Source organism: Lepus europaeus, chromosome 4, assembly GCF_033115175.1.
Source record: "Lepus europaeus isolate LE1 chromosome 4, mLepTim1.pri, whole genome shotgun sequence".
Lineage (NCBI taxonomy): Eukaryota > Metazoa > Chordata > Mammalia > Lagomorpha > Leporidae > Lepus > Lepus europaeus.
Genome location: NC_084830.1, coordinates 134,405,150 through 134,425,304, shown reverse-complemented (window position 1 = coordinate 134,425,304; position 20,155 = coordinate 134,405,150). Strand labels below are relative to the sequence as shown.

Here is a 20,155-nt window from a genome sequence, read left to right as displayed (position 1 = left end):
CAAACTAACTGACAGAATCATTAATTTTCAATTCCCTTCAGAGTAGACTTCAGGAGCTAACTAATTTTTGTTTCCTCTTCAAAACAATTCTACAAGGTGAGACTAATTTGCCCTACTTTCCTAAAGACAAAAGGAAGTTCTAAGAGATCAAAATGTTCATTCAAGTCATAAAGCAAGAAAACCAATGACACCCAATGCCAGCTGGTGATGGAAGCTGTAAATTGGCAGTAGTCTGCAACAAAAATCTTTACACAGGAAGCAATGAGACATATATATATATAAGTATTTCCATTTAAAAATTTACTCCAGGGCGCCGGCGCCGTGGCTCACTTGGTTAATCTTCCACCTGTGGTGCTGGCATCTCATATGGACACTGAGTTCTAGTCTTGATTGCTCCTCTTCCAGTCCAGCTCTCTGCTGTGGCCCGGGAGGGCAGTGGAGGATGACCCAAGTGCTTGGGCCCTGCACCCGCATGGGAGACCAGGAAGAGGCACCTGGCTCCTGGCTTCAGATTGGCGCAGCACTGGCCGTGGCGGCCATTTGGGGAGTGAACCAACAGAAGGAAGACCTTTGTCTCTCTCTCTATCACTGTCTATAACTCTACCTTTCAAATAAATAAATACATAAATAAAATAAAAATTTACTCCAGTATCTAATAGTGAATAAACAACAATAACAGAAATATTATGTAGGCTTCAAAATTCATACTTTCAAGGAATAAGTAATGGATATAACATATATACCCATAAATGTAAAAGTCAGGTTAAATGATCCTATCTTTTTTAATAAAAACACATGTGTGTACATTTGTAAACATACATAGACACATGTAATGGTCTGTATAAAAACGTTAAACATGGATACTCTAAACATTAGAATTTTGCATGACTACTTCACTTGAAGAGTTGATCACAAATATTCAATACTTTAAGAAAATGATTAATAATTATTTTAAAAGGAACAACACAAATTTGCCCTATAACAATGTGCATCTAAAATTTTTTGTTCACGTAAGTATCTAAATGGCTATTTACTTATAAAAATATACCTCTTAGAAGAGAATTTCTCTTAATGCTAGTAATTATTGAGGTTAATGCTACAGACATGTTTCACATACATGACCTTAACTTACTTCATTGAGAACCCTATGAAATAGGACTGCAACTTATCCATTTTACAGAGAGAAAGTAGAGGATCCAAGAGGTAAAATAGAGTATCTAAAAGGGGAGAAATCAGATCAGGAGCCAATCAACCTTTGTCTAAAGCTCGGTATTCAACCCTATGATAAACAAATAGCCAAAATTTTTTTAACACAGAATAATCTTGCTAAAGGCACAGTATACTATACTTTTAGCTGAGGAGTTGATATGTGGTATATGATTGTTAAGATGTCTATAACTTCCTTTAAATTATTTTAGCACATGAAGTATAATGCCGTATGTGTGTTAGTTCAAGCTTTAAACCAGAAACTGTCAATTGCCCTAACATGACTCCACACTCCAGAATTGTCTGTGAGCATTCTGATCACTCCAACCTCACCCTCCAGAAACTTCCATTATTTTCATCCTTGACAAACGTGAAGGCTTTGATAACCTGCACAATGAGTATTAAAATACTGAGTTTTCAGTGGTGAAATGAGTAGCCAGTTAACCAGCAAAATGGATATTATGAACAAACTCATTCAATCAATAAACAGGCCTTAAGATTATGGGGATCAGGTGAAAATGCTAAACCTACACTCCTCCTAGCACCAGCAGGGTATAAGTCTCTCTCTGGCAAATGCTTCACCCTCTAACCTTAGGGATGGCACCCATAGTTTATGCCTAAATGGTCCTATGACTGGCAACTGGCAGAAGACCAGCTGCATGAGGCTACCTGTGATAGAGCTGAACCCCACCTTGGAGACACTGTCTGACGTGCCTTCAGTGTACTGTTCCTGTCGGTCATCATCAGAGTACCCAAGAGGACAGCGATGTCACTGAGCTTACAGAATAAGTCAACTATTTTGTACATACGTATAAATAAAGCTTTTAAGTGTTGTACAAAGTTTTCATAAACTGCTAGTGAGGTGTCAGGGGTGCAGCTGCAGCTGATCTTCACCAAGCTCTAGTTATCATCAATTATCAATATACACCATAAAGAACTTAACAGCTGCGCATACAGCTTGGCATACAAATTTGGCTTGGGCCAGTGTGACACACAGTATGTGACATGGCTCCCAGTGAGCCCGGCCTCCTGGTACTTAGCTCTTGTTATCGCCTTCCCCTGAGTGTGGCCTGCATCTGTGACTTGCTTCCAGTAAACAGAACACAGAAAAATGGATGTCTCTTCAGAGACTGGATTACAAAAAGCTGCTACTGGGGCCAGCACTGTGGCGTAGTGCGTAAAGCCACTGCCTGCAGTGCCAGCATCCCATATGGACACAGGTTCAAGTCCCAGCTGCTCCACTTCCGATCCAGCTCTCTGCTATGGCCTGGGAAAGCAGGAGAAGATGGCCCAAGTCCTTGGGCCCCTGATCCCATGTGGGAACACCCAGAGAAAACTCCTGGCTTCTGGCTTCAGATCAGCACAGCTCTGGCCGCTGCGGCTATCTGGGGAGCGAACCAGCAGATGGAGGACCTCTCTCTCTCTCTCTCTGCCTCTCCTTTTCTCTCTGTGTAACTCTGACTTTCAAGTAAATAAATAAACCTTAAAAAAATAAAAAAGCTGCAATTTCCCTTGTTCACACTCTCTTGCCCTGTATTTTAACCACTGCTATGCTGAGCAATGCTCTATAGAGAGGATCATGCAGCAAGCGACCAAGGGAGAGGGGCTGAATCTTACCAGTAACCATGTGTGTTAAGCCTGGAATTGAATCTTCCCCATTGAACCTTCATGTGAGCTTGCAACTCTAGCCAACTCCTTGAAGCAGACCCAACCCAAGCTGCATCCCAACCCCTGATGCACAGAACCAGAGTGACAACAAATGTGTGTTATTTTAAGCTGCAAAGTTCAGATAACACATTACATAGCAATAAATAACTAGTGTTGTTAGTTTGCAAAAACAACCCAACAAGTAGCCAGGTTTTTCAAATGCCCATTTGGCCCACATATATAGTATCTCCACTCTTTTGTTCAGTTCCAAAGAATTACTTTTATTATTAAAATGGACATTGGTAAGGCCAAAATAACACATACTCTAAGGAAGCAGCATGTTCAGATCATTTCAGCTACATCATGTCTAGGCCAGACCTTCCTCAAAACAGTGTTCAGACGGTCTGACTTGCCCACCTTGTGTCAGTGACAAATATTTCACAAATATTCTTGAATTCAATCTCTCTCTGCTTCTGCCTTCTGATCAACACAATAAGAATAATGATGGAGGGGTCTGCGCTGTGGTGCAGCGGATTTACGCCCTGGCCTGAAGCACCAGCATCCCATATGGGTGCCAGTTTGAGACCTGGCTGCTCCACTTCCAATCCAGCTCTCTGCTATGGCCTGAGAAAGCAGTAGAAGATGGCCCAAGTCCTTGGGCCCCTGCACCCACGTGGGAGGCCCAGAAGAAGCTCCTGGCTCCTGGCTTCGGATCAGCACAGCTCCAGCCGTTGCAGCAAACTGGGGAGTGAACCATCGGATGGAAAACCACTCTCTCTACCTCTCCTCTCTCTGTGTAACTCTGACTTTCAAATAAATAAATAAATCTTTAAAAAAGAAGAAGAAGAAGAAGAATGATGGAACTAATAAAGGGGCCTTGCCAGGAGGGTGGCTGATATAACAAATTATTTTATCACACATTGAAAACGTATTTCACAGACTTTAAAAAAAAAAAAAAGCCTCTATATCATTGCAAAATGAGATCTCTGCCTTGTCATAGCATTCATAAGCACTGAGACCAACTAGACTAAAAAAAGATCACTTGCATGACAACACTGTTATCACCCACACTATCTCCCAAGCCTTCCCAGAGAAGTAAAATGTGAAGTTGTAGGCAACCATGTAGGAATTCACCAAAATGTTCTTTTGGTTTGGAAGTGTTGTGGATTTTTTGGTTGGGTGTTGGGTGGAGAGAACTGGTGGCAAAAGCCTCCAAAAGATAGCTAAGTACAATGTACAATTTAGTAGACAACATTAAAAACATCAAAAAGAGGAAAAAACTGTTCTTCAGAGTGAAAAATACATTTTTATATATAAATCAAAGACATAATACACTATAAAAAGAGCTTATCAGTGGGGCCAGCAAAGTGGCGTAGTAATTTAAGCCTCCACCTACGGCACCGGTATCCCATATACTACCAGTTCAAGTCCCGACTGCTCTACATCCAATCCAGCTCCCTGCTAATGGCCTGGGAAAGCAGCGGCAGATGGCCAAGCACTTGGCCCCTGCACTCACATGGAAGACCAGGAAGAAGCTCCTGGCTTCAGATCATTCTAGCTTCAGCCGTTGTGGCCACTTCGGGAGTGAACCAGCAGATGGAGGACCTCTCTCTCTCTCTCTCTCTCTCTCTCTCTCTCTCTCTCTAACTCTGCTTATCAAATAAATAAATAAGACTTTATTTTTTTAAAAAAAAAAAGAACTTATCAGTATGCCCATGGTATTAAAATTTCATAGTGAAATAACCACAATTGGGGAAGGAATGCCTTACAAGGCATTATGGAAAAAATGTTGAGAAACACAGATCTAAGGGAAGCCTTCCCAGAGCAGGACAGCAGCTGCAAGCCAAGTCTACCCCAGAACTGCTGGTGATCCCTGTTTCCTTCTCTTGGGATCCCAAAGTCTGAGGTCTGGCTTGGCTCTGACCTGGGTTCCTTCTAGCTCTGCCACATAGTTCTTAACCATTAGGCTGCAGCAATTTCTATGAATCCTTTCCTGTGTTCCAGACTCCTACCAATCTCTGCTCTCTCAGATCTTTCTCTGTGTATGTGTTTCTTTGATCTGTTTTTTGAATGTATGTGCTGACCTAAAGGCATGCTAAATAAAATATGTGTTTGGCACCCTGCATGCTATTTGCCTGGGCACATGTTTGACACTTGTATCCCATGGGCCAATTGTTGTTCACCATGGGCCAATCCTGTCCACCAGAACACAAACTCAAGGCTGACAAACAGTTTATGGAGAGTCAAGCGGCAGGTAAATGCCTCTCAGATTCAGGAACACACTCTTCGGCATGCTGGCTAGTGCTCACTGGCTGAGAGTGAGGCACACAGCTATTACTCTCTGTACAGACTAGTACACAGGAACAGTACAATCCACTGGTGCCCTCCACCAAAACAGCATGACATGGGGGAATCAAGCCTCAACATCAGTTTTGCTGGGGACAAACTACATTCCAACCACAGCAGCATGGGATTATGAATCTTCTTAATTCTTAAAGAGAACTTGTTTTGTGTTTTTTATCTATGTTCTCATTTTCAGACAGCTTTGAAACAGCTTTCATTGCTTATCTGCAGGGATGCATTAAAATCTCCACTCTGTGGATGGTTAAACTTAGAGGAGCAAAGCGACTCTGCTAGGTCACAGAAGGCAGAGGGACTCGGCAGGTTCTAAGATCAGAACTGCTTCTCCTTCTCAGCACATCTGCTGACTCGACTTCCAAAGGAAGTCTTCATTCTGCCCACAAACCTCCATTCCAGGAGGAACACTGGGTCCGAGAGGCACGTAAAAGGTCAGCCTGTTTCGGACAGCCCTCAAACTGCATGTGGGAGTGGCAGAGGGAAAGCAAAAATGCAGCTGAACAGGCCTCACAGAGCACAGAGACCTGAGCCAGGGTCTTCATTTCTAGCACCAGCTTTTCATTCACAAACAAGGAGATGAGACACAAAATTCCTGAGCACTTGCTTTTGCTTCCATGGCAGCCGGGGTGGGGGGATGGGGAGGTGAGACAGATAGATAGAAAGCTCAGATCCCATCTTTAGCACTACTAAACAGCCTTAGGGATAAAGTCCTAAAGCAAAAATAAAGTCATCTACAGGGGCTGGTGCTGAGCCTCTGCCTGTGGCGCTGGCACCCCATATGAGTGCCTGTTCAAGTCCCTGCTGCTCTTCTTCAATCCAGCTCCCTGCTTATGGCCTGGGAAAGCAAGAGAAGATGGCCCAACTCCTTGGGCCCCTGCACCCACATGGGAGACCAGGAAGAAGCTCTTGGCTCCTGCCTTCAGATCAGCTCAGCCCCAGCCATTGTGGCCATTTGGGGAGTGAACCAGCAGATGGAAGATCTCTCTCTCTCTGTTTTTCCCTCTCTCTGTAGCTCTATCTCTCAAATAAATAAATAAAATAAAAAGTCACCTACAACACTCACAATGACTTTCCCAGGAGCCCTTTACGTAGGCTCAGGTGATAATGAAAACATTATCATGTGATAAAAGGCACAGACACTTAGGCATATGTGTCTCCTAAAATTGAAAAGCTAATTAAATTTAGTCTCTTCAAAGGCAAAATTAAATTTAGAAAAGACAAAAGCTAGCAAGAGGGGCCGGCCCTGTGGTGTAGCGGGTAAAGCCTCCGCCTGCAGTGTTGGCATCCTATATGGTCACCGGTTTGAGTCCTGGCTTCTCCTCTTCCGATCCAGCTCTCTGCTATGGCCTGGGAAAGCCGTGGAAGATGGACCAAGGCCATGGGCCCCTGCACCCACATGGGGGATGGGTAAAAGCTCCTGGCTCCTGGCTTCAGATCGGCACAGCTCTAGTCGTTGCGGCCATCTGAGCAGTGAACCAGCAGATGGAAGACCTCTCTCTCTTTCTGCCTCTGCTTCTCTGTAACTCTGCCTTTCAAATAAATAAACCTTAAAAAAAAATGTTAGCAAGAAAAATGTATTCTTCTCTTTATTTTTTAAGATTCACTTTAGGGGCCAGCGCCGTTGCACAGCAGGTTAAAGTCCTGGCCTGAAGCGCAGGCATCCCATATGGGCACTGGTTCAAGACCCAGCTGCTCCACTTCTGATTCAGCTGTCTGCTATGGCCTGGGAAAAGCAGTGGAGGATGGCCCAGGTCCTTGGGCCCCTACAACTACGTGGGAGACCCGGAAGAAACTCCTGGCTCCTGGCTTCAGATCAGCGCAGCTCTGGCCATAACGGCCAACTGGGGAGTGAACCATCGGATGGAAGTCCTCTCTCTCTCTTTCTCCCTCTCTCTCTCTCTCTCTCTGCCTCCCCTCTCTCTGTGTAACTCTGACTTTCAAATAAATAAATAAATATTTGAAAAAAGATTTATTTATTTTTATTTGAAAGGCAGTGTTAGAGAGAGAGAGAGAGAGAGAGTGAGAAAGAGATCTTTCATCTGCTGTTTCACTCTCCAAATGGCTGCAATGGCCGAGGGTTGGCCAGGCCAAAGCCAGGAGCCACATGGATGTAGAGGCCCAGACACTTGGGCCATCCTCCTCTGCTTTCTCAGGCACATTAGCAGAGAGCTGGATTGGAAGGAGAACAGCTGGTACTTGAATCACTGCCCAAATGGGATGCTGGCAATGCAGATAGCAAATTTACCCACTGTGCCACAACACCTGCCCCAGAAAAAATATACTCTTTTTTCTGAGCATAATAAATGAGAATAAAGAGGAATCAATTGGGTTTACTAGTTCAACATGTCAAAGACAGTTGATTATTTTCAGATAATATTCACCTAAAACTTATTATGGACTTCATTATGCTTTCTATTCATTTCCATATAAATGTATGGACTATCACCCAAGAGACTACAGGTTGGGGGGAAAACAGGACTAAGATAAATAAAAACCCATCTGTCCTGAGGAACATTAGACTCTACTGAGAGATCGCACCATTTGCCCCTTGCACAACCCCTTTTCTCTGAGAAGGGGTCCCTGGTCCACCTGGTCCTAGTGGAGGCGGAGTCATTCTTGTACAACCTGACTTCCAATCTTCCAATCATGCAAACTAGAGAGGGCCAACATGAGTCCTTACCAAAAAATGTAGCAAGAAAAGAAATAAGCAGTCTTCCTGTTAGCCAGACTTCAGCTGGCAGGGAGGCCCACATTCCACTACACAGCCTGAAGAGCAGAAAAAACAGAGTGCAAAGAAAGGGAGGAAAACAGATGTATGGTTCACAGACAAGCACTGAACTAGGAATATCACCTGGGCTCCTAGCAGCTTTCAGTTCCCAGGGCAGAATGTACCCTTACAATGAGCTAGCCTAAAATGGTTTTTGTTGCCTACAACCAAAAGAATCCTAATGAATACAAAGGGAGTAAGAGCACAACACAAATACACAGCAGTAGCTGTGAAGTTCATGGTGTTAAGCGGCAAGAATTTACTTCATTCATCTAGGACTGCTCAGTAAAGTGGCAAAACGTAAGTCTTATTCACAAAAGGTGGGGATTGAGTCCAGGCACTACTACCTTTTACTAATTCTCTACCTTGAGTAAATCTTACCTTGAGTAAATCTATCTAGCACACACTTAGCATAGTGTCTGATGCAACATTGTTACTCAAAATATATTTGCAAGAAGGAAGACAGCAAGAGGTTATCTACATATTGGGTGTACTTATCTAAGTCACTTCTCATTAATAAAATGGGATCTCACAGAATCAGAATGATCAGAATGCATACAACCACCGTATGATCGAAAGTCATTTATAGGTTCAGATCAATCAGTAGATCAAATAAAAAGCCACTTGAATTAACTGCACAAGGATTAACCAACTACAGATAACTTGTTTATACATAGGCCAGAAAGTAAAAACTGCTCCTACAAATGGGAGTCTGCAACAAATTTTGATGTTAGAGAACAGTAACTTTGAAACCCAATTCCCCTAAATGTAACTTTACCCAAAAAAAAAAAAAAAAAGAATTTCATGCTTCGAATTAATAGACTCATCACAAATAGACTCATCACAAAATTCTATCCAATTATTATTACATATTTCATAACACAGGATTTAACGAGTACACAAGAAGTCAACACAATCAGGGACATACAAAGAAATTATTTTTCTCATCAATCCCATTATTTTTAGAGTGTAACTTTATAGAACATGGGGGTTTTACAATTGCACAAACTGTAACTTATTCCTAAAGTTGTACTCATAAAACCTGTATTCCTTAACTCTACAGAACCTTCAGGAAGACACGTTTCTCTTGCCTAAACTGAGGTGCTAAATGAACAACAAAATGAGAACCTCTCTGATGAAGTTTCCAGTGATGAGGTATCTGAGGCCATTACATGGCTAGGAATAATGTGACATGGCAGGGTAGGGGCGGGGGGTGGGAGTACACGACAGACCACTTGTAAGTGAAAACAAATTACTAACCCATCCCTCTTTAGCTCCAGTAAAGAAGTTAACATCCTTTCAGGCTTCGGCAAAGCCACATCCGCAGAGCTTGTAGAACCCTGTCCTTCCATGCTGTTTAGAAGACATGTTTACTACAGAATGGTTGGGGAGGGTAGAAGATAACATATATTAATGCATGCAAAAAGTTGGATATTGGACCAGTAATGTTACTAACTAGAAATGACTGAACTCTGTGTTTGTCTGTTGTGGAAATAAAACCTTCTGGGGATGGAATCTAATAATAAAAAAAAGAAAAGGAAAAAAATCTGTATTCCTTAAAAATAAATTAATCAATATATTAATCTTAAAAGAACTGTAATTTGGCAGAAGCATTTGAAATAACATCTGAGTGAGTTAAGGTGACAACAGACCTTCTGGAATTTCAGCCATAGCCTTCAAAATCAGGTTTAAACAGGCTGTAGCAGTCCTAACATGAGCCATGAACCATCTCAACTGGGTTAAAACACAACATCAATCTTGACAGTACATGTATGCAAATGGAACTGTACTGAATACTCAATCACTACCCTCAGCTTCCTAGACCAATGCCTTCTGTTAGAGATCATTCTGGAACCTAGACTTGAGAAAAATGAAAACAAGGATCTATCACCTAGAAATCTCTGGGAGACATAACAAGAGTTCTTTAGACCAACCACTAACTATCCTACAAAACAAAATCAGGTAATCTACATATAACTCCTGAGTAAATTCTGGAAATATATTAAGTATGATTATCATCACAAATGATAACAATAATAAAATACTCTGGTACACCTGCTCTAATATTAGCACTGAATTAGGCATATAAAGATGCAAAAGAAAGAGACCTTCCTCTAAAGAACTTTTTAAAATAATGCTACAAAGGTAAGAAAACAGCAAACATAAATAGTAGAAAATAGTTCTACTTAAAATGAGTATCTAGTGTCTTATAACTCCAAAGGGGCCTCTGATCACCTTCATGGATGCCTAAGCTCCCTTGAGTACAGAATTTGAAATCTGTAAGAATGGACAATCAGGAACTCAGGGTCTTTGTACTTTCCTGATCTGTAATATCAGGACAATATTAGCCACCTCAAAGGCTTTTGAGGATTCAACAAAGTCATAAAAGTTCTTTCATCGGTAGTATGTTGTTAAGCACTCAATAAATATTAACTATTATTATCTTTTCATTACATAGTTGTCACCATACTATATATTAAGAGGTTTCAGAAATCTCACTGAAAATGAAATCAAAAGATAACACAACTCATTGCTTCCACCTTGCTCTGCTTAGGATTACAGGGGCAATAGTGTTGCTTCTCGTGTCTCTCAGCTGACTCCAGAATCCTCTGCACTTCAACACTCTACAGGCAGACCATGCCGAGGCCAGAGGAAAAAGCTACCTGGGGTTGTTGGCCCAGATAATAGACCATCTGGAAAACTACTAAAACTAAGACCTCAGGTCAGGTCAGGTCAGGCATCAGTTAAAAATGGAGACCTCCAGCTCTCAGAAGACCCCAGCTTCTAAAAACTCTAAGAAGCCACTGGCTGATGAAGTCAGAGCCACAGAGCTAACTAGACAAAAGTGTGGATGGGAAGGATGTGAAGTTTGGTGCTGAGGATCTCAAAGTACAACCCAAGCAGACAGTCTGCTTGAGTGGTGTCCCCAGCTACCAGTCTTGTTACTGCCTAATAGTCAATAAGTTGGAAGAAAAAGCCTTCTTCTACTCTAGTAACTGCAAAGAGCCAGGCACTGCAAGACAGGAAGATCATGGAGGAGACTTACCCAGACCACACACACTTTGAAAAAAATAGTCCCCATTTTGACCCATGCAACAAAGAGGACAACTCTAAACAGTCCATGATGGATGCAGTTTCTTCAAATGATGAAGCATTTCATTATACTGGCTGAGCTCAAAATCTATCACCAAGCCCACAGAAGCACTGGGGGCTCTTTAAAAAATATGGTTCTTTTCATTTGCCAGAGACTTTCAACTTAGCCCCTAACACAAGAAGAGTTTGCTCTCATTTGGAGCCTGAAAGAAAAGAAACCAAGTTCGCAAAGACATCATTGCTGGGATGGGCAAGACATTACTCCAGAGAAGTCAGGCTTTTATAGAAGGTGTGAGAAGATTGCCTTGTTACATTCACCTGTGGCTGTGCTTATGGGTAGGTTTTGTGTACTATTTTCAATAAAACATTGATATTGAAAAAAAAGAATATAAATTTCCTATAAATTTTTTGAAGCTCCTTAATATGCTAGAAATGTAATTATTCATTCTAATTATTTCTCTTAATTATACTATAAATATTCTCCACAATACCATATACTCTTCATTGGCATATTTCTAATTTAATAAACCACAATTGGGACTTTAGTTATACTTTGATTTGGATTTGTATAATAATTATCAAAGGCAAATACTTTTGCATATTTTATGCAATGTAGTTTATTAACTACATTTTACCTGTTATGTCTATTCATTAGCCTTATTCAAAATCCTACTAGGATCCCTAAGATTTCTTAAAATCAATGTTTGAACAAAGAAGAAAGAAGCTTACCTTCTGGGCTCCCTGTCGTAAGAATGTGCTGGCAAAAGTTTCTAAAATGCAGTTGAGAAATCCAGCCCCTGTGATTGAAATCTTGCCTCTTTGAATGAACTCTGTCCTACAAAAAAAAAAAATCTTTGATATTATTCTGCATTTGAATCTGTAAACTATAGACATTTCCAGTAGCATAATTACCACTTATCATCAATACAAAATAATACACAGACTTTCCTGTAACACAAAAGGATTTTATTAAAATTAGATGTACAGTTTATTCAAATTAGGAAATGCTCATTTCCTACTGCAAAATGCCTTTTTAAAAATTGATTATGAATGTTCCAACATGGGAAGCAGTACACACGGCAGACTCATAAAATGACAATTGCTTTAAGTAGCACTCTGACCTCAGAATCAGCCCTTAAGGCTTCCTGGTCTGGTTGAAAAGCTTGTGAGATCATCTCAGGCATGGAAAGACAAGACACTGTGGCAAAAAATATTCTACATGCAGCATCTCTGTGAGATCCCAACGGAAAGAAATGGCCATCAAAGAAGGATGTACTTTTCTCTAAAATGAGGAGAGGACTTCCAATTTGCTAATGGCTGTCTAAATACTGACGAAGTTGGTGGTTTCAAAAGGCTTCCCTAGCCTTGGCAATACATGTTAAGAGCCTGACGTTATACATAAGAATGTTGTTATATGAACAACATGAGTCACTGTGCACTAACTCCCCATGCAGGACCTCTGTCTTCAATGAGTTGTATCATGAGAGTTAAATGTGATACTTATTCTCAAACAATTTGTGTGAGTGTGTTATGCAAATTGTTCTGTATATAAAGTTAATTGAAAATGAATCTTAATGGACAATGGGACTGGGAAGGGGAAAGGGATGAGGAAGAGGGGTCGGAGTGTGGGTTAGGAGGGCAGTGTGATGGGAAGAACAACTATATTCCTAAAGTTGTACAAGTGAAATTTGTATTCTTTAAAAAATTAATTAATTCAAAAAATTGATTCGGGGGCCAACATTGTGGCATAGCAGGTAAAGCCACTACCTGCAGTGCCAGCATCCCATATGGGTGATGGTTCAAGTCCCAGTTGCTCCACTTCCTATCCAGCTCTCTGCTATGGCCTGGGAAAATAGTAGAAGATGGCCCAAGTCCTTGGGCCTCTGCACCTGCATGGGAGACCAGGAAGAAGCCCCTGAATCCTGGGTTCGGACTGGAGCAGCTCTGGCCAATGCGGCTAATGGGGAGTGAACTAGTAGATGGAAGACCTCTCTCTCTATGCCTCTCCTTCTCTGTGTAACTCTGACTTTCAAATAAATAAATAAATCTTTTAAAAAATATATTCTGAGACAATTACCATCTATATGAGGTAGGCAAATTATTTAGATCCTCTGTAACTCAGTTTCCTCACAGGTAAAATGGAAATGATCATAGTATTTTCCTTTAACAACTATGGTGAAAATTAACTGACTTACACACAACAGGAACACAAAGAACTAGTGATAAATAGCAAGCATTATTAGATGTTAGCCACTATTACCAAAGAGAGACAGACAGATAGAGACGGAGAATGGGAAGCCTGAAATGACTTCATTAATCCTTGACTGTGGAGAGGCAGAAGAGAAAAAGAGATGTGTCACCATGTCTACAAATTCTGTCACAGTTCTTCCAATATTAAATTAACTCCACTTCATCCAATGGGAACTTGCTTACATTTAAGAGTGACATAAGATGGTTGAATAGGAATCTAGAAGTCCTCATTCCTCCTAAGGAGACACAAACTTAACAACAATATAGGAACCAAAATGTCTTTGTGAACTCCAACACCAGTTAAGAGGTGGCAGCTTCCCAGGTGAATGCGAAGCCAAGAAAAACCACATATGCAAGTTTGCTGTGATCATTCATGATAACCCCTTCCCAGTCGAGACAGCACAGAGCACAGTAAGTAAAAAACTCCCATTGCCCAGCATTCCCATGGAAGAGTAACAGCTAAATGTGCACCCAACATTCTGGCTTTACGAGGGGCTGCCAAGGGAGTGATTCAAAGTGCTGAAGGAGATGGCAGAACACTTTAGATGCAACAAGCACGTTGACTTGTCACAGCACTAGAGAGCAATTAGTACCACAAACACAAATCAGACACACAAGCTAAGAGAAGATACAGGCCCAAAGAAGACAGAGAGGCCCCAGAATCTGTAGTTGGGCTGACTGGTGAGATTCTGGGATAGCTGGTTGCTTTTTCATGTGCTAGTTATCTTGTTTTAAAATGGGGGTGGCCAGCGCAGTGGCGTGTAAGGTTAAGCCTCCACCAGCAGCACCTGCATCCCATATGGAAACTGGTTCAAGTCCCAGCTGCTCCGCTTCTAATCCAGCTCCCTGCTAATGCACCTAGGAAAGCAGCAGAAGATGGCCTAAGTGTTTGGGCTCCTGCATACACGTGGGAGACCCAGAAGAAGCTCCTAGCTCTTGAATTCACCCTGGCCCAGAGAGCCACTGCAGCCATTTGGGTAGTGAACCAGAAGATGGAAGAACTCAGAGAATCTCTATCTCTCCCTCTCTCTCTGTAACTCTGCCTTTCAAATAAATAAAATATATCTTTTAAAAAATAAAACAGGAATAACAACAAAGAAATAATGCTTTTTAAAAAGAACCAAACAGAAATTTAACAGTAAAGAATATAACTGAAATGAACAAACTCACTAGAGGGGTTCAACAGCAGACTTGATCAAGCAGAATAAAGAATCAGCAAACTTGAAGATAAGTCACTGGAAATTAGAGTCAGAGAAGCAAAAGGACAAAGAATGAAGAAAGGTAAAGAGAGACTTCGGTGAGGGGACACCATGGAGTACGTCAATTTACAGATCATGGGAGTCTTAGAAGGGGAAGAGAATGAGAAAGGGGCAGAGAGCCTATCTGAAGAAATAATGACAGAAAATGTCCCCAAATTTGAGGGAGGAAATAGGCATACAAATTCAAGATGCTCAACATAATCTTGAACTAAGATAAATCTAAGAAGACACCCCCCAAAACGCCTTATAATAAAGTTGTCAAAAGCCACAAAGAAAATCTTGACAGGAGCAAGAGAAAAGCAACTTTTCATATGCAAGGGAGCTTCCATAAGATTTTGAGTGGATTTATCAACAGAAATTTTGCAGGCCAGAAGCAAATATGATGATATATTCAAAATGCAGGCCGGCACTGTGGCGCGGCGGGTTAATGCTCTGGCCTGAAGCACCAGCATCCCATACAGACACCGGTTCAAGACCCGGCTGCTCCACTTCCAATGAAGCTCTCTGCTACGGCCTGGGAAAGCAGTGGAAGACGGTCCAAGTCCTTGGGCCCCTGAACCCTCAGGGGAGACCCAGAAGAGGCTCCTGGCTCCTAAGCTTCAGATCAGCACAGTTCCAGCATTGTGGCCAATTGGGGAGTGAACCATCGGATGGAAAACCTCTCTCTCTCTCTCTCTCTCTCTCTCTCTCTGCCTCTCCTCTCTCTGTGTAAATCTTTCAAGTAAAATAAATAAATCTTTAAAAAAAAATAAAATAAAATAAAACAAAATGCTGAAAGAAAACAAACTACAAACCAAGAACAGAATATATGCCTTCATCCACCTACATGGAAACGAGATGGAAGCTGTCTCTTAAGTGTATATTTGCATGTGTGTATATCCATTGACACATGACCACATGCACTGACACACAGATATCCTGAGAAAACACTGATTTCAGTCAACATGACTTCTGTAACCTCTTCCTTAGACCGTCCTCTGACAGCAGCAGCCCTCCAATAACATCATGCACACAGTCAAAGGAGCTTTCAGAACTCCTCTCCCTCCCCTTTCCTCCTCCATCTTCCACACCCAACACAGAGTTATCCCATCCAATCTGACATACACACCTTCAGTCTAAGCAGCTGCCATCTCTCAGATTTAAGCCTATTTAAAATGATTTGCTCATGTAAAACTTTATCCTAGTGACATTAATCTTTGCTGTCTTTATTCTGGATTAGTCAAAGTAGAATTTTACACGGATTTTTATATTGAAAAATGCAAAGTTGAGCAGTCTTACACTCTTGGGAGAGATGCATTCGTCAGAACTGAAGGCAAGTACAGGTGAGGGATTAATAAAAGTCTCTCTGACATCATATTCCAACCAATATTTCTTCCCCCACTTTGGGGAGAAAAAAGTCCTAATAAAAGCACTCTCCGGGTGTGTTCGTGTATCCAAGAATAACAGCGCAGTAAAGCAGGGTCATGCCCTCGCCATCAATGGGATGAGGGTTTATCCTATTATATTTTAAGACTGTCAGAGAAGAAAATGTTGCGCTCTCTCTCAATAACTCATTGACAAAACACATCAGACATTCTCTTCTTGTGACACACGGGCAGCCTAAATACCTCCTGCTAGGATTAGCCTCTATTTCAGTTCCTGTGCAAATCACAGCTAGACATATCAACAATGTACAGTTTCATTTCAGTTCTATTAAAAAAAAAAAAGCAAAAAGGATGGAAAATGCATGAACAGAAAGAGCGTAAATGCTAATAACAGAATCTCTGAGCATTATTTACTTTGTGCTATTATCCGGTGATTAAAATTTTTTTGTATAATAAAATGTTACTTTGCTGATCACCAAAAAAATTAATAAGGCCTTGACCATCACTTTATTTGCTTACTCAGAGAGAGATGCAGACAGAAAAAACTTTCATTTGTTGATTCACTCTGCAAATTCCTGCAATAGCCAGAACTATTCCAGGCAGAAGCCAGGAGCCTGGAATTCAATCCAAGTTGCCAGTCAATCTGGGTCTCCCACACAGTTACAGCAACCCAAGCTCTTGAGCAATCACTCACTGTCTCCCAGGGTATGCATCAGCAAGGCAGATTGGAAGCAGAGCCAGGACTCCCAGCCAGGCACTCCGACACAGAATGTTGGTATCTCATGCAGTGTCTCAGCTGCTATACCAAACACCTGTCCCTAGTTTTATTTTCATATAAATATATAGTATTTCTAGAGGATTTTGTGCTAGCAGGAACCATTTTCAGCAAGGGTACATGCTAACATCTGGCTTGCCCTTTATTTACAGACTACTTAATTACCTCTTCATTGCCCTCTCCTCACACTATGTGATCTCAGTTCTTTGTGCCTTCGATCCTAAGACATTCTTCCTGCCCCACACTTGTAGTGTATGTGCTGTTTCCCTCAAAAGACCAAGCATAATTCAAGTTTTCCCATACCTCCCTTTTACCTCTGTTAAGTCTAAAGAAAAGACTGCATCACATTTATGATATTACATACTCTGGGTCACCCTTACTCCTCAACAAAACTGTACAGTAATGTATGTTTTGCATCAGATGACAATGTGCTTTCTTAGAAGTTGATATTCATGTTTTTAAAAATATTATCTCATGTTTACATAAGAAGAAACTGTGTTAAATAGAAGTTAAATAAGCTGCCCAAGGTCTTGAAGATGAATGCCATACAGATTATCTACCAGCTCCAAACTTTAGTCCTCTTCTGAGCTCAGTTGATGACATAATCATCCATCTAACCCATAGATTAGAAATCTAATCCATAGATTGGAAATCTCAACATATTACCTGCTCCCTCTCTACAATCAATTCAAACATCCAATCAGTCAGCACTGTATTTATTTTATATCCAGTATCCCTCAATAGCCCATGCCATTCTCTCTTGCACTACTGCCACTGCCTGAGTACGGCACAGTGTTTTATCTCAGGACCATTGCAAGTGCCTCCGAACAGATGCCCTGTCTCCAGCATAGACTCCCTATACTCCCACCCTATATCAAATCTGCTTCCTAAGCACATACATGTCATTACCTGTTGATAAGTTACAGAGAATAAAGCCCACATAATCAGTCTTTTGTTTATGAGCCCATCCGTATTGCTGCACACTATAGTTGTTCACTCATTTTCATTGCTGCATATAGTATTCTGCCGTTAGAAAATATTTCAATAATGTACCCCTTCTACTGAAGATAACATTTTAAATGGACCCAGTTTATGTGTGCTATCAACAATGCTGTTATGAAAACATTTATAATGTACCCAGGTAGATACATGCACAACTGTCTCTAGGGTATATAGCACTCAAGTATATGGGCCATAGGATATGCACAGCTTCAACTTCAAATGTTTTCCTAAACAGTTCTATCTATTTTAATTTCACTGTATCCTTAATTATAATGACTAATGCATGGAGATAAATCAATAATGCATTTAGGAAAACTGAACAGAAGAAGAAAGAGGAAAAATCTCTATCTCTTCCTCTCTCTCTGTAACTCTGCCTATCAAATAAATAAAATAAATATTTAAAATTTAAAAAGGCAATTTCTTTCACTTTCTGTTTGAAAACCCAGGATTGGACAGGCAGGCAGAGAATGTGAAAAAGCAAATAGAGACATTTATAGTGCTTCTTAATACTTCTTGTCAGAGAAACTGAACCAAGAGAGAGAGTCTTCACCTGCCTTAGGGATAACCCACTGTGGTATCTGAGAGGGAGGCTCATTCATTGAAGCAGAACCAGTATTTAAAGAACTGACAATAATAGCAGTGTATTGCTCAAATTTTTGTCACCACAACAAATACCTGAGTGGAGCTTCTGAGGAAGGAAGGTTCATCGGGTTCAGAGTCCAAGACTGGGCAGCAGGAAGGTGTCTGATGAGGGTGGTGGAACGTATGTATATGGAGGGAGGTAACATGGTGAGCCAGGAAGAGAGATAGGAACCACGTCCTCCTTCTCCTTCCCATACTCTCTCTTTATAAAGCCATCATGATTGGATCCCAGCAGCCTAACCCAATCACTTCCAAAAGGCCCTCCCATTCAGACACTATAATCGGATCAAATCCACCACCATTGACTATCAACACAAGACTGGAGCTTAGATCTTTGCATGAGTTTGAAAAGTCAAATCCTACTCAATCTCTAACAGTTACTTTCTAATAGCCTATTGTAGTAAATCATTGTATTAAGTTTTTTATATCGCATGCATTTCATTTAATTACCAACAATTTTACGACATACATAATATACCAATCTCATTTTACAATTGGAAAAACTTAGGTTCAAAGAGGCAAATCTGCTCAGATCACACAAAAATAAGTGGCAGGTCCACTGCTTGAATCCACCCACACAGTTAACCTTTGATGCCACTGCCCTTCCCACTCTCCTATCAACTAGAAAAGTCTCTGTTCAGTGAAGCCTTACTGATTGCCTGAGTGGGTGGGCAACACTTCAAACTATACAAGGGTCTGTGAACAAGCCCAACTGGAGGCTTGTTTTGCAATAGTAGGCCTACCAGTGCACACTTTCGACTCACGCTGGCATTGTGGGTTTATGTTCTATACGCCTGCACAGAGCCACATGCATTGTTGAATACTCTGTTGTCACTGTCTCAAAGTTCTGAATCATCTTTGAACAAGGCGGATCAGCATTTTCACTCTTCACTGGGCTCCAACAATTATGTGACTGTTTGTAATCCCATTTCAGGCAGACATCTATACAACGCTGCCAATCACCATGCCCCTGGGAGTTTCTTGGGATGTTTGAGAATTCATACTTAAGCTTACCAATGCCTAAAAAAAGCCTCAGACAAAGCCCTTGAACCTGTAATGTCTATTTCTAACAATGTGTCCCAAGAAAATAATCCTATGTGAGCGCTTATGCCAGCCTTTAAACGAATTCTTCATAGCACTATATCTAAGAGCAAATAAGTAGAAACAATCCAATAATTAGGACATGTAATAAAACTGGTAATTTTATACAACAAATATATTTGAACAGCTATGAAAAATCACTGAAAACTATGCATCTAATAAAAGGCAGTCTCAAATGTACTGTTAATGTAAAAGTCAGAATACTGCATATAGTATAATTCCATGTTTCTATGATTTTTCTTCAGAAGGAGTAAATAAATTGTAGCGATTGCAGTATGCTCATGCAAGGAATAGGAAAATGACAAATTACTGATCTCCACAAGATACTTTTCTCAGACACAATGCTAAAAGTGACAGAACAGAGTAGTTCCACATGAATCCATTCGACATGAAGAGCAACAGGCGAAACTAATCTGCAAGAATGGAGGTCAGAGTACAGTTTCCTCTGGGGTCACTGATTAAAGGCAGCATAAAACTGAAGAGGGAGTGAACACAGCACTGATTTTTCTTGTAAGTATCTTGTGACTGTTCTACAATTAAAATATCATATGGGGGTTATTTTTAAATATTAAGTAATAAATTCTTGGAGTTAGACCTAAGGAAGGCTACAAGATCTTCCTACCTTCAGGCAAGAAACTGTTGAGTCTTTCCTGAGCAGAGGGGAGGATCAAACAGAATGACCAGGAATTAT

The 20,155-nt window shown here is 41.0% G+C and overlaps 1 protein-coding gene and 1 pseudogene across 1 annotated transcript in view; one reads left to right on the top strand and one right to left on the bottom strand.

Annotated features, from left to right (window-relative positions):
- PRELID2 (PRELI domain containing 2) overlaps positions 1 to 20,155 on the bottom strand; it is an 87,500-nt gene that overhangs the window by 28,334 nt on the left and 39,011 nt on the right. The window contains exon 5 of the mRNA XM_062188910.1: positions 11,801 to 11,906. Coding sequence (XP_062044894.1) covers positions 11,801 to 11,906 — 106 coding nt within the window. The remainder of the gene's footprint in view (positions 1 to 11,800; positions 11,907 to 20,155) is intronic.
- LOC133758192 (thymocyte nuclear protein 1-like) lies at positions 5,038 to 11,442 on the top strand (annotated as a pseudogene).